This window comes from Salmo salar, chromosome 12, assembly GCF_965601325.2.
Source record: "Salmo salar chromosome 12, fSalSal1, whole genome shotgun sequence".
NCBI classification, from domain to species: Eukaryota; Metazoa; Chordata; class Actinopteri; order Salmoniformes; family Salmonidae; genus Salmo; species Salmo salar.
Window position 1 is genome coordinate 22,571,613 of NC_138302.1, and position 13,648 is coordinate 22,585,260.

Sequence of the window (13,648 nt, forward strand, 5' to 3'; positions counted from 1 at the left end):
TCAATATCCTAAACAGAAGGATGTTGGTTTGGCCTATTGATGTCGAAGTATTTTGTTCCAACCTATCATCTGAAACTTGTAATAGTTTCCCCAGGCTATCGTCGTTTAAACACGCTCAGATATATCATGGGCTATTGTCTTCTAGCCAAATCACAAATACCACAATGAATACTTGTGTGGTCGAATCCATCAAAATGCTGTGTGACAGGCGATAGAATGGTGTCAAATTGACAATAGTGGACGGTTCGGGTCAATGTTGTGTCGTAGGATTACTGAAATTAACATTTGAATGTATGTCTTGTTACCTGACAGTTGGTGGTTATCGTCGAAGCAGAATGGAGAGTTTTGGAAGGGTCTTGACCCGACCTCGTCGCGTGGAGGAAGCAGCAGGAAGAGCGCACCTGTGGGATAATAAACGCGGCTCGTGGCGCGGGGTGCAGTAGTAACTAACCGTAGGACCTTGAGATGAACCGGAGGACGAGACGAGGAACAGCACCGTATCCACTACAGGGGAGGAAAACTCCATCTTCAAATTCCGTAACACATCCCGTAACGTGCCAGTCACTGACTCCAAGAGAAAACAACCGAGAAATTATAATCAAAATGTTGGTAAAAAAATAAATAATAATAAAAGGACGAGAATGTAATCAATGGGCACGCAGGCGGACCTCCGAAATGGCTTTTAAGGCATATTTGGTCAAATGATCTCCCGTTCCACTCTCTCTCTCTCTACTCTATGTCCTCCTCTCAGTCGCTTTCTGGTCCGTGCTTCAGTGTCAGACAATTGTTCGTTCCGTCACTCTCTCGTCTCGATCTCTGGCTGGAATCGTTAGCTTGAGAGAGCCTGCAGCGTGTGTGTGGTGTATGATGGAAAATGCGATGTGCGTTCCCTCCTCTCTTGTTCGAGAGAAATCAACGTACGTGCTCCGGCTACCTCTCGATGCGCGTACCCGCGCGAGTAGGAGAAACATTCACACAAGGAACAGGTTGCATAGTTCATATAGCTCAGTGATTGAGCCTGGGGAGCGCACATGAAGGATGGTGGGGATTGTGTGTGTGTGTACGTGTTTAACCCCACAGGAATAGTAAACGAACAAAAATGGACCAACTGGGGAGATCAAGGTCAAATGCTATTTCTAGGGGGTTTAGGGTTAAGGTTAGAATTAGTGTTAGAATTATTTTTAGGGTTAGGAGCTAGGGTTAGGTTTAGAGTTAGTTTTTTGGGTTAAGGTTAGTGTTAAGGTTAGGGTAAGGGTTAGGTTTAGGTTAGGGAAAATGTGATGTTGAATGGGACTGAATTGCGTCCCCCCCCAAAAGGTTAGTTATACAAGTGTGAGCGTGCGTGCGTACGGGCGTGCATGTGTGTGTGTGTGTGTGAGGAAGAGAGACATGAGAGATAAATAATAAAAATAGCAAGCCTGAAGAGAAAGAGAGCGATTTTTATGCGTTGACACATGGATTGTGTCTGTGTGCCATTCAGAGAGTGAATGGGCAAGACAGGGTATGGTAGTAGGTGCCAGGCGCACCGGTTTGAGTGTGTCAAGAACTGCAACAATGCTGGGTTTTTCACACTCAGAATGGTCCACCACCCAAAGGACATCCAGCCAACTTGACACAACTGTGGGAAGCATTGGAGCCAACATGGGCCAGCATCCTTGTGGAACGCTTTCGACACCTTGTAAAGTCCATGCCCTGACGAATTGAGGCTGTTCTGAGGGCAAAAGGGGGGAGGGGATTGCCTCTCTGAAGTGTTGTGATCTCTGTTGTTTTAATCACTCTATATGAACCACTCTATATGAATCACTCTATATGAACCACTCTATATGAACCACTCTATATGAATCACTATATGAACCACTCTATATGAACCACTCTATATGAATCACTCTATATGAACCACTCTATATGAATCACTCTATATGAATCACTCTATATGACTCATTCTATATGAATTACTCTATATGAACCACTCTATATGAACCACTCTACATGAACCACTCTACATGAACCACTCTACATGAACCACTGTATATGAACCACTCTATATGAATCACTCTATATGAATCACTCTATATGACAAGTGCAAGATAAGATAAATTGGATAAATAGAGGGGCAGAGGGAAAGAGTGTGTGTGTTTTATGTGAGTGTGGGTGTCGTTACATCTAGTGTGTGTGTGTGGCCCACCTAGCTAATTTCCAGAGTGGAGGTTACATCGCTGCCCTGCTGGCAGTGAGCGGAGCGGCAGAGTGGGTGTGTGTGTTGAGTGGGTGTGTGTGCTGAGTCAGGCTCTCACCGTCACCAGCCCTGTCACCAATCACTCACCCTGTGAGGGCCCTCTGACACACGGACACACACAGGCAAACTGACACACACACACAAACTTGCAAACGAATACACACGGACACACACAACCAGTTGTTTACGGGCCTATTTAGATGATGTACGTAAGTGGTCTGTGTCCCAGAATAGGATCCATTAGGAGGACCAAGAGAAAAGAGTGCCAGAATACAAATTTAAGACAAATATCACGATTCACCTTCATTCATTCTTCCTCTGTGGCCACGTCCCTAATGGCACCATATTCCCCTACGGACCCTGGTCAACAGTGGTGCACTGTGTAGGGAATAGGATGCTATTTGGGACAAACCCTGTGTCAGTCTGACTCATCAGTCTCTCTTTGGAGCAAAGCGAGAGATGAGGAGAGAAGGAGAGATAAAGGGAGTATTGTATGGTTTGATAAAAGAAGGTGAAGCAGAACGGTGGTATTGCATGTACCGGTTACTACACCTTAACCTTCAGTAGAACTCTTTAATGTATGAGAGAGAGAGAGAGAGAGGGAGAGAGAGTGAGAGTGGAGACAGAGGGAGAGAGAAAGAGCTGAGACTGAGAGCGACACAGCGATTAAGAGAAACAGCAGAAACAGCAAGAGGGAGACAGCAAGAGAGAGAATGAGAGAGACAGATAGGTGATAGAGGGAGAGAGATAGAAAGAAAGTGCAGAAACAGAGAAAGAGACAGAGGAGACAGAGGGAGAAAGAAAAGAGCTGAAACGGAGACAACGAGAGAGAATGAGAGAGCGAGAGAGAAAAAGAGAAAGTGCAGAAACAGCAAGAGAAAGAACAAGAGAAAGAGAGAGAGCAGACAGAGGGAGAGAGAGCAGAAACAGTGAGAGAATGAGAGGGAAAAGAGAGCAGAGAGAGAGTGAGGGAGAGAAAAGAGAGCAGAGAGAGAGTGAGGGAGAGAAAAGAGAGCAGAGAGAGATGAAGAGAGAGAAAAGAGAGCAGAGAGAGAGTGAGGGAGAGAAAAGAGAGCAGAGAGAGATGAAGAGAGAGAAAAGAGAGCAGAGAGAGAGTGAGGGAGAGAAAAGAGAGCAGAGAGAGAGTGAGGGAGAGAAAAGAGAGCAGAGAGAGATGGAGAGAGAGAAAAGAGAGCAGAGAGAGATGAAGAGAGAGAAAAGAGAGCAGAGAGAGAGTGAGGGAGAGAAAAGAGAGCAGAGAGAGAGTGAGGGAGAGAAAAGAGAGCAGAGAGAGATGAAGAGAGAGAAAAGAGAGCAGAGAGAGATGAAGAGAGAGAAAAGAGAGCAGAGAGAGTGAGGGAGAGAGAAAAGAGAGCAGAGAGAGATGGAGAGAGAGAAAAGAGAGCAGAGAGAGAGTGAGGGAGAGAAAAGAGAGCAGAGAGAGAGTGAGGGAGAGAGAAAAGAGAGCAGAGAGAGAGTGAGGGAGAGAGAAAAGAGAGCAGAGAGAGAGTGAGGGAGAGAGAAAAGAGAGCAGAGAGGGGAAGAGAGAGAAAAGAGTGGAGATAACGAAAGAGAGTTATGTGCTAGGAGTTTTGCATGTTTTAATCCATACTGTCTGAGAGCTGTACTGAAGTGAGCCAGTTCTTTCATCAAGGATTTATCCCCAATAGCATCCTATTCCTTACATAGTGCACTACTGGACTGGTCAAACGTGGTGCACTATATAGGGAATAGAATGCCATTTGGGATGAAACCAGACCATGAGATGCTCATTGCTTACTAATTTATAAAGCAACTCTGCTCTCTAGTGGTCAATGGTAAACAACAATCATTGAGATTAGGCAGATGAGGTAGGCCTACAGCAGTAGCACAAGTGGTAATTGGGAGCATATTCAGTGTGCGGGCCTTTCTGTTCTATTCAAGATTTTAATAACCCAAAAAATACACCAACCCCACTGATCAAAAGAGGCGATAACTGCAGATGCAACAAATTCAATATCCTCTCTCTTTCTTCTGTCAGGGCGGCAGGTAGCCTAGTGGTTAGAGCGTTGGGCCAATAACTTGAAGGTTGCTGGATCGAATCCCTGAGCTGACAAGGTAAAAATCTGTTGTTCTGAGCGAGGCAGTTAACCCTCTGTAAGCCGTGGATGTTGATTAAGGCAGCCCCCTACACCTCTTTAATTCAGAGGTGTTGGGTTAAATGGGGAAAGACAGAATTCAGTTGGACAACTGACTAGGTTCACACTTTTTATACAACAAACAACATTTGGAAAGTCAAAGAAAAAGTTAAGGTACCTTCCAAAAACAGTCCAATTTGTGTTTTGAAAGCCCACAAAGATACACATGGGAACAAGGGGGAAAAACAGCAATAAACTACCAAAGCGGAAAAACTCATTTACTCCCTTCCAAAAAGGTGCCAGTTGGCATTTCTATCCCCCCACCAAGTCAGTGCAAAATCAGGAGAAAAATTCAGTGGAATTTGTTGAAACCGGTTGTCTCTGGCACGTGTCCCGAACACAGAAGTGCCCACTCTGCTGGGGCTGATCTGCCTTAGGCTGGTCGGACGTGAGTTATAAGTCCACTAAATCAGCTTCAGATCCGGCTGACTCCCCAATCTGCCTTTCTCTCTGCTCTGTCATCAGCAGGCACACACACAGTCTGGAGGGAGAGAGCGTGTGGTGGAGAGCAGTGCCTAGAAAGTGATTAGACAGGGACAGACAGAGGGCTTGAGTGGGTTTATGTCCTGTGTGTGAGTGTGGTGGGGGGGCCTTCTAGGACTGAGGTAGCTATTCCCAGAGCTAAACTGCAGAGTGAGATTGTACACATTACTGACTGCCTAGAGAGGCACACAGTCACTTTCGTAACAGTTGCTCAATGTAAGCTCTTGCGTCAGATTTTAGAAGGAAGTGGTGTTTGGGCCTAATGATCCAAGACGTTATCAGAACATCCATATGTAACAGACCTGAATTGGTTAAACTCCTCAGCTTGGAATGCCAATCCAACTGGTACCTTTTCGGTGGCACAGCTGGCTAAAGGTGTTTCATGAGGGTGTTTGCGAGGCAGGGGGTCCCGGGTTCCGGTCTCAGTGTGAGCTGCAGCGGGATGAAGTGGTACGGTACAGCGAAGCACAGTGTCACCCATGTAACAGGACAAACAAAATACAGTGACTTTATAAAACCTTCAATCTTTATTTCCAACTAACAGAGCTCAGCTTACAGCGGGTGAATCAGACAATTCAATAGAAAACGTGCAATATCTCCAGGAAGAGAGAGATTTTGGAGAGTAAACAGGGAGTTATAACCAGGACAACCTGGTCATCTTGTTCTTGTCTCATGTCCACCATTGTGTTTCCTCTCAATACATCCATATTTTTCCCTTCTCTCTCTCTCTCTCTATCCATCCATCCATCCATCCATCCATCCATCCATCCATCCATCCATCCATCCATCTCCTCTCTCCAGCCATCCATCTCTCTCTCGCCCAGATGGTCAGTGGGCGAGTCAGGAGTCCGTCTCCCACTCTCAGTCTGGAACCGCCCCTCTCCTGCAAGGCCCCCCCGCCATTGGTCCTTGGTTACCACGGTGGCGACATGGGCTGGGGGTTCTGGAGGTATGACATCACCACAGCTGAGATGGACAGCCTGATCGAAAGAAGAAGAGATTGAAGAAGAAAAAAAAAGGATGAGAAAAAAATTAATTTGCAATAAATATTGAAGAGATTGCTCAGCAGAACCATCTTTAATATAGCCTCGGTGCCTTCAGGTTCGGTGGTTACACTTTGTCCTTTTTTCACAGATCTAGGATCAGCTTACCATCCCTTAGATCTTAACCTTCACTATAAAAGAAAAACCAAACCGACCTTGGATCAGTATAATATATCAACTTCATATTTTTCCATTGTGATTAGGCCTATATCGCATTTGCTGCATATAACACTTCTACAACATTTTGCTGATCCACACAGTTTGTGTTACAAGCCAGGAGGGCAATGAGACAATCTTTAATAAAAAAACGAATCTAGGTGATGGACGGAAGCATCTACTACTGATGTCCTGACACTCTCTACTTTACCTGCAGAGGCACACACACTACTTTCCCTGGAAAAATGCCACACAGACACACACGCTCCCCCAAAGTGAGTGGTATTATCTGCTGTAGTAAATTGTTATGGGTAAATGCAACACCTGGAGGTCAACGTTAAAAGCTTTTGGACATTAAAGCTGAGCCCATCTCATGTCACAATGCCAGGTAGAGCCGAGCGTTGCCAAACTAACTTCCTGCGTCTTTAGTTTTATGGCCAGGAGTGCATTCATTAGTGCAATCCGTAGTAAAACATTTTGCAACGGAAAACATTTAGCAATGAAAAGTGTTTTTTATTGTACACATTTAGGATAGTCCCTTCCCCGCTTGGTTCCTAGGGAATACACCCCAGGCAGAAAAAGAGCTGCCAAACTAACTTCCTGCTGCGTCCTGGTATTATAGTTAATACATTAATTAATCAATTAATTAATTAATGTGCCTATGTTGGGGCGGCAAGGTAGCCTAGTGGTTAGAGCGTTGGACTAGTAACCGAAAGGTTGCAAGTTCGAAACCCCGAGCTGACAAGGTACAAATCTGTCGTTCTGCCCCTGAACAAGGCAGTTAACCCACTGTTCCTAGGCCGTGATTGAAAATAAGAATTTGTTCTTAACTGACTTGCCTAGTTAAATAAAGATACAATTAACAGTAAACCATTATGAGACAGATAATAGCAGACACTTTTTACTCACCCTCATAGTCGCATACAGACCCTGGGTATGTTGGAAATATGAGACTTGATAAGAGAGACAGAACACGTACACAGAGAGAGAGAGGCACACATATTTGTTCTACTCACATGAAGCTGCTCATCATCTGTTTAGTGTCTTCAGAGCTGCGTGAGTTAGCGAAGCTGATAAAGGAGCAGTACACTGCTATCCACGCACACCACTTTAACTGAAACACACAGCACAGAAGGTTAATGAACACAAAATGACATACATACTGTACTTTATAATGTGCTGTGTGTGTGTCAGCTTTTCTGCATGAGGCTTTAGAAGTGCTGTAGACAGACAGTGGGGCAACTTCTCCATGGGGAGGTTCCACACACACACACACACACACACACACACACACACACACACACACACACACACACACACACACACACACACACACACACACACACACACACACGATGAATGGGGGAGGGGCAAGGTCATCTGTCTGTGTGTGTGTCAGTGTGGTAAAAACAGATGTCTCTGGGTCACCTTCAGCATCAGGCCACACATGCTGAAGATCATGCCGAGTAGGTTCATGTAGTCTGGAGTCGGATCTTCCAGGGTGGGGTTTGCTTCCGTGCTGGGGGGCTTGTATCTGTAACAACCAAGATATGAATGACCCTACCACAAATAACGCAACTAGCTACCTTACTTAGCTATACGTCAGTGTAACAACATCTAGTTAGTTCACAAAATGACAGGCGTTCTAGCTAGCGAGCTTGTTAGCTAGTCTATAATCGCGTTAGAATAGTGCTGATGACGTCTGATTTAGCTAAGTAGCTACCTCGTTAGCAATGTTAGCGAGCAAACCCAACGACATTTCTCAACTGTACTCACCGAATAATTTTGTTTACCCTTTGTGGGCCAGACATGTTGTTTGCGGACATAATGTCCTTCTTGTTGAGATATTTTTAAGGATTAATTTAGTGGCAAAACGGTGTGGAGTGGGACCCGTCAGCTAGCTCGGCGAAGGAAGGGGCGGGGCCTATCAGTTAGCCGTGCGATGGATGCGTTTCAAAATAAATGCTTTAAAGGACGCGAAGGACTCTGTCAATGCTGAGGGAGAATGTTCGGACTTTTATTTTGACACAAATGTTTTTACCCGGAACGAAATAATTATCACAGACAGGAAGTAAACTAAACATTCGCAAAAATATAATGTTGTGGAGCATAAACTGTAGGGGGGAAAAATTACTTGTTCGTTTGTTGTTAGCTAACAGAAATCAATATGAGTCAGTTAACGATTGCTCCCTCATCAAACTAAAGCGAACAAGCAAGGTATTTCAGGTAGATATCTATCCAAGTTCCATGATGCTATTTCCATAGCACTTGCTCTTTCCAATAACTAACGTTAACGTAGTTGATGCTCAAGCCAGGAGGAAAATAATGGCTATATGTTTCAATCTCTCTTTCTACAGGCAGAAGTGTGAAATGTCGTTTCCCCAGCCCAAACCTGAGGTCCCTCAGCTCCCCCAACACCTTCTCAGGACCATAGACTGCCAACAAGGGGCTGTAAGAGCTGTGCGATTCAATGGTGAGAGCTCGAACAAACACCCATACCGTCAGGTGCATTGACTTTTGGTCAACTTGGAGCTGCTTGTGTATGTCATGAGAGGCTGTATCTACATGTGTTTCGGGTGTTTTACATCCTCTCATTTTCTCTCGACCCAACTCTTTCTCCCTCCCTGTCTCTCTCCCCCTCACCCTCTCTTTTTCAGCTGATGGTAACTACCTGCTGTCTTGCGGCAGTGACAAGTCTCTGAAGTTGTGGAGTGTAAGTCGAGGGACACTACTGAAGACGTACAGTGGCCATGGATACGAGGTGCTAGATGCTGATGGGTCAGTATATGTATTATTACACAAACCTGTATCAGAAAGTAAGCTGGCCCTCTTTGAAGTCTTGTAGATCGATGCATTGCGCGCTTTTTGGTTATAAAGCCCTCATGTATAAACTTGTGCGGTCCGTTAGTTAATTGTTAACCTGCAGAGGTATGAGTTACCAGACCCGGTCTCAGGGATGGCTTACTCTGGAGATCCCGCTCATCTCCACTGAGTTAGGTACCGTTTTAAATCTGATTAGAGTTTTTTTGGTCTCCAGAACGGTCTAAAATGTGATGATTTGGTGTCTCTACAGCAGGGGTCTCCATCCTGTTCTGGCATGAGACCTGCAACTCTTCCCCGGGTCCTAGGTGTACAACAGATGTGTTTTATGTCAATATACCTCGTAAAATCATTTTTAAAACGACTCTCAATGTTACAATTATTCAAAGAGAAACATCGAAAATTGATGTTTTGAGTCCATGTCAGTGCTTAAATCACACCTGAAGAAAAAAAATCTATTCATTTAAATGTTTTAGTGTAGAGAGGAATGTGTCAGTTGAGCGATGTTTCTGCTGAGACTACTGCTGCAGCACGTCATGGCAGGGTTTGCAAAACAATCACCACCCAACTGATACAAATAATCATAATATAGTTCTGTCAGGTAAGCCTACTTTGCACTTAACATTTAATTGAGAACGTTTTTGGGGAAAGTCTTTCCGTCTACCCACAAGACGGTTATCATCATTGTTAACTTTCCTACAAACAGAGTGATAGACAAACGCGTGCACTAAACAGACAGCAATATTGCTGGAAATGAATTGGCAGATATTGTGCTAAGTTTGGATTTTGAAGCCAGTAGTGGCTAACCAGGGGTGGGATAATGTCACTGTGGCTTTGATTGGATAGTAGCCGGGAGCTTTATGTTTATGACCGTTTGTGATGGAACACGTTTAAAAAATGCACGCACTTTCAGAATTGATTGGTGAGCTACTCGCGGGTGGGCTGAGAGCTACTGGTAGATCTACCTGTTGGAGACCCTTGCTCTTGAGCAATACAGACAGCTGATTGAGGAACTCTTTATTGAGGAATGTGTTTGGTAAAGGCCAAATTTGGGTTAAATAAAGCTGATCCTAGATCTGATTGAGTGGGAAGCACTTAACTTCACTAAGCGTTCTCTTTCAGTGTGATAGCTAGCCTATATGCAGACGCCAATGCCTGTATGTTCCCCTATATGAAGTAGGAGATATGCATTAGAAATGGATACATACGGTATAGTTGATAGATAAGATGTAGCACATATTTTACTCATTCAGTATTCTTGTTTATGTTCCCCTATCCATCCATCTGCCCTATGTGTTCTTTACTCTGTGTCAGTCTTGCCTCTGCGGGTCATTCTCTATGTGATCAATCTACATGTTTGCTTGTGTAGTCTTCCCCTATCCATCTGCCTGCTTTGTCCTTCACTGTCTCCCTGCTGCCTCTGGGGGAATATGATCTGAGGTAATGGTGTGTGTCTTACCATCGATTCCTTCCCTAGTTCCTATGACAACAGCCAGCTATGTTCGTGCAGCTCGGACAAGACGGTGATCCTCTGGGACGTCGCCACGGGACAGGTCACCCGGAAACTCAGGGGTCACGCTGGTGTGAGAGAAAACAATACAACTATATTTTCCTGTGTCACAGAGAGAGAGATGGAGTTAGTTTTAGAGAAAGAGGGGAGGGGGAAAGAGGCAGGTAGGAGAGGTCAGGTGGGTCAGAACAAAATATAGAAAGAGATGTTTATGTTGAAGGAATAGAGACAGGAAAGAATACAACAACAAAACCTCTAACTAGAGCCATTTATTTACATGGATATGGCTCTGCCTCTGGCCTGTCTCTCTGTTTGCAGAAAGTCAACTGTGTCCAGTTCAATGAAGAAGCTACAGTCATTTTATCTGGTGAGTTTTGGCGTTCCTCCATCCCTCCTCAGCAAAGTGCATCTCAGTCACCTCTACAACCAGGTCTGTGGCTTCAGCATTGTCCTGCTCATCCACAACAGAACCCATGTCTTGCGTGCGTGCGTGCGTGCGTGCGTGTCGGTCTCTAGGCTCCATAGATGGTACAGTGCGTTGCTGGGACACCAGGTCCAGAAAATTTGACCCCATCCAGATTCTGGACGAGGCTCAAGATGGTGTCAGCAGTCTGAAGGTGTCTGAACACGAGCTGCTCACTGGGTCAGTACCAAGTCTGAACCTTTCTGTTCATTTCAGTTTCATTCTTATAGAAGAGTCCTCTAAGTATCTTTTCTATCTCATGTCTTTCTCCAGGTCAGTGGATGGGAGAGTGAGACGGTATGACCTGCGGATGGGCCAGCTGCATGTGGACTTCATCAACAGTCAGTATCTAGTCTTACCAACTAGTTGTTGTACTATCACTAACTTCTGTACCTAAACCACCCTGAATCGCATTGATTTGTTGTGTGTTTGTCTCTGTGTTCCAGGCCCCATCACGTGTGTGTGTTTCAGTGCGGACGCCCAGTGCACTCTGACCTCCAGCCTGGACTCCACCGTGCGTCTACTGGACAAGAGCACAGGGGAGATGCTGGGAGAGTATAAAGGACACAAGATGAAGGGCTACAAGCTGGACTGCTGTCTGTCCAGTAAGGATACTCACGTACTGAGCTGCTCTGAGGACGGACACGTGTACTGCTGGGACCTGGTAGAGGTACGAGGGATGGATGATTTGTTAAATGAATAGATAGCTCCACTACCTATTAAAATTAATTGATTTGATTTATTGATTTTGCTAACTGGATGCGTATTTGAAACAGAATAGCACAGCAGTATCTGTAAACGTTAACAGCTGCAGATTCAAGAACTTAGTATGTTCGCTATCAAGGATGAAAACATGAGTAGCACCCCTGTTTCTCGAGTCCCAGAATTGTGTGCCTATTGGTGTTAGATCCTTTCTATTTTTGAACATCTCTTGTTTCTCTCTCAGGGTTCTCTGACGCTGAAGCTGCCAGTCGGGAAGGCTGTCGTCCAATCGCTGTCTTTCCATCCCTCGGAGACCCGCCTCCTCACAGCCATGGAGGGGCGTGTCCAGGTGTGGGGGGCGGAGCCAGAGGAAATTGAGGAGGATGTGGTGGTTGTTCAACAGGAAAAAGCAGAGTAATCATTAGATGGACATAACAGAATGGACAAGAGTCATGATATCGTCAGAACTGATGAGTTCCCTACTGTACATGAACTGTCTGTTCTTGACTCAGGGTCAGGGATCGGATTTTGGTTGAGGGAAATGGTTGTGTGGTTGAGAAGGGACGTGCTGTTGCTTCCATGGCTATTAAATAAATCAATGAAAGTACCGCTGATGTCCCAGTGTTATCAATATTGGGGTATTTTTTATATTCATTGTACATTTTTTGTAAATGATGAGTTTTGAATAAACCCTTCTTGTTTTCCAACTGAATCCTAGGCTCTAATATATATATATTTCTTAGTAGCCATGAGGAAAAAATGTAATATCACTCACCAACATTGGTCATAAAACATGTCGATATGGTTGTCTTTATTACGAGTTGTACATATGAACATGGCACATGGACAAAATAAATTAAGTAGCATCATACAGGAATCATCTCAAATAAATAAATAATTTATTTTACATAAATACCTTGTTGGTTTGCTGAGGACCTTTTTTCAAATTGTAACAATTTTACTCAACAATCAACCATAGTGTTAACCACTATTAATTTAATCTGCAGCAAAATAAGATCCATTCTCGTCATTGGTAAAAAAAAAAACTCTCCAAAGCAACTTTAAATAAATATAAATATACATACGCAAAATGAATGCATTTCTTTCTAGCAAATAATAGCTACATCCGTAATCGCTTTCCTCCTTGATCTCAATTTTTACAGCACAGCCTGAGCTTCTATGCCTCTCCCACTGCATTCTGAACAGCCAATGGCCACGGCCCAAAAGTGAATGTTCAGTCCCAGGCCCTCCCCCTTCATGTCCAGCTCCTCCTCATTAACCCACACAGTTACACCCTGCAGCCGACAGCTTCTCCACCTTGTGCCAGCGATGGGCATTATCCAAAAAGGCTAGATCTTCATGGTGGGTGGGCCTGCAGCATGGTCCCTTCTGCCACATCTCTCCACTCTGCTCGGGCAGCGCCCCCCTCAGGAGCAGGTTGGTCAGGGTCAGATCATGGTTGGAGCGGACACGGGGACAGTCTCCGCTGCAGTACTTGAAGAGGACGGTCTCGTCCGCGTCGTAGCCCAGACCCAGCTCTCGTACCTGGAGGAGGATGGAGTGGAGACGACACTGGGTTGAAGAGCGGCGGGACCGGATTGGGGCTGGGGATGGGACGGAACCTCTTTGGTCTTCTACTCCGAATCCGGAACCTTCTGTGTTCTTATTGTTGTCGTTCCCTTTGTTGGATTCTCCTCCTCCACCTCTCCTCTCCTCCTCTGATGGGGGGGATGATGCTTGCCCTCGCTGCTCTGAAAGATGGAGATAAAAAGAGAGGGTTATTAAAACACTCAACACACCAGCTTGGACCAGATATCATTACACTATAGACTGCAGTAGACTGATAGTCAGTGCTACCCTACAGAAAAACCTCAGAACAGAAATCACACAATATGCTGTCAAAATTCTGAAGTCCCAGTGTCACACATCATACTGATGTAAACCAATCTCAAAGTACACAACCATATCTAGATACATATAGCCCAGTACAAAACTGATGAAAATAGGAAGAAATTCTATCCTGTCCCATCTCTAATGTCAAAGGTCGTGAGTCGTGAC

The 13,648-nt window shown here is 44.9% G+C and overlaps 2 protein-coding genes across 3 annotated transcripts; one reads left to right on the forward strand and one right to left on the reverse strand.

The window, feature by feature from the left end:
- Window positions 1-5,400: 5,400 nt before the first annotated feature.
- On the reverse strand, window positions 5,401-8,068 carry LOC106564445 (PAT complex subunit Asterix). The gene is made up of 4 exons (XM_014130547.3): window positions 7,872-8,068; window positions 7,524-7,629; window positions 7,112-7,209; window positions 5,401-5,876 (listed from the first exon to the last, which is right to left on the reverse strand). Exons 1-4 carry the CDS (start codon window positions 7,919-7,921, stop codon window positions 5,810-5,812), a joined length of 321 nt encoding a protein of 106 aa, XP_013986022.1. The 5' UTR covers window positions 7,922-8,068; the 3' UTR covers window positions 5,401-5,809.
- Window positions 8,069-8,166: 98 nt separating this feature from the next.
- On the forward strand, window positions 8,167-12,302 carry morg1 (Mitogen-activated protein kinase organizer 1). 2 transcript variants are annotated; one of them, XM_014130546.3, is made up of 9 exons: window positions 8,167-8,312; window positions 8,453-8,568; window positions 8,753-8,873; window positions 10,393-10,498; window positions 10,744-10,792; window positions 10,942-11,068; window positions 11,162-11,229; window positions 11,335-11,558; window positions 11,835-12,302. In XM_014130546.3, the coding sequence occupies exons 2-9, from the start codon at window positions 8,466-8,468 to the stop codon at window positions 12,006-12,008; spliced, it is 972 nt and encodes a 323-aa protein (XP_013986021.1). In that variant the 5' UTR covers window positions 8,167-8,312; window positions 8,453-8,465; the 3' UTR covers window positions 12,009-12,302.
- The last annotated feature ends 1,346 nt before the right edge of the window (window positions 12,303-13,648 follow it).

Coding starts and splice junctions, on each gene's coding strand:
- LOC106564445 (XM_014130547.3), bottom strand. CDS start 7,921: ATGTCCGCAAACAACATGTCTGGCCCACAAAGGGTAAACAAAATTATT. Junction 7,630..7,871: donor AGGGTAAACAAAATTATTCG/GTGAGTACAGTT, acceptor TGGTTGTTACAG/ATACAAGCCCCCCAGCACGG. Junction 5,877..7,111: donor CAGATGATGAGCAGCTTCAT/GTGAGTAGAACA, acceptor TCTTTCGATCAG/GCTGTCCATCTCAGCTGTGG.
- morg1 (XM_014130546.3), top strand. CDS start 8,466: ATGTCGTTTCCCCAGCCCAAACCTGAGGTCCCTCAGCTCCCCCAACAC. Junction 8,874..10,392: donor GAGGTGCTAGATGCTGATGG/GTCAGTATATGT, acceptor TTCCTTCCCTAG/TTCCTATGACAACAGCCAGC. Junction 11,069..11,161: donor GAACACGAGCTGCTCACTGG/GTCAGTACCAAG, acceptor GTCTTTCTCCAG/GTCAGTGGATGGGAGAGTGA.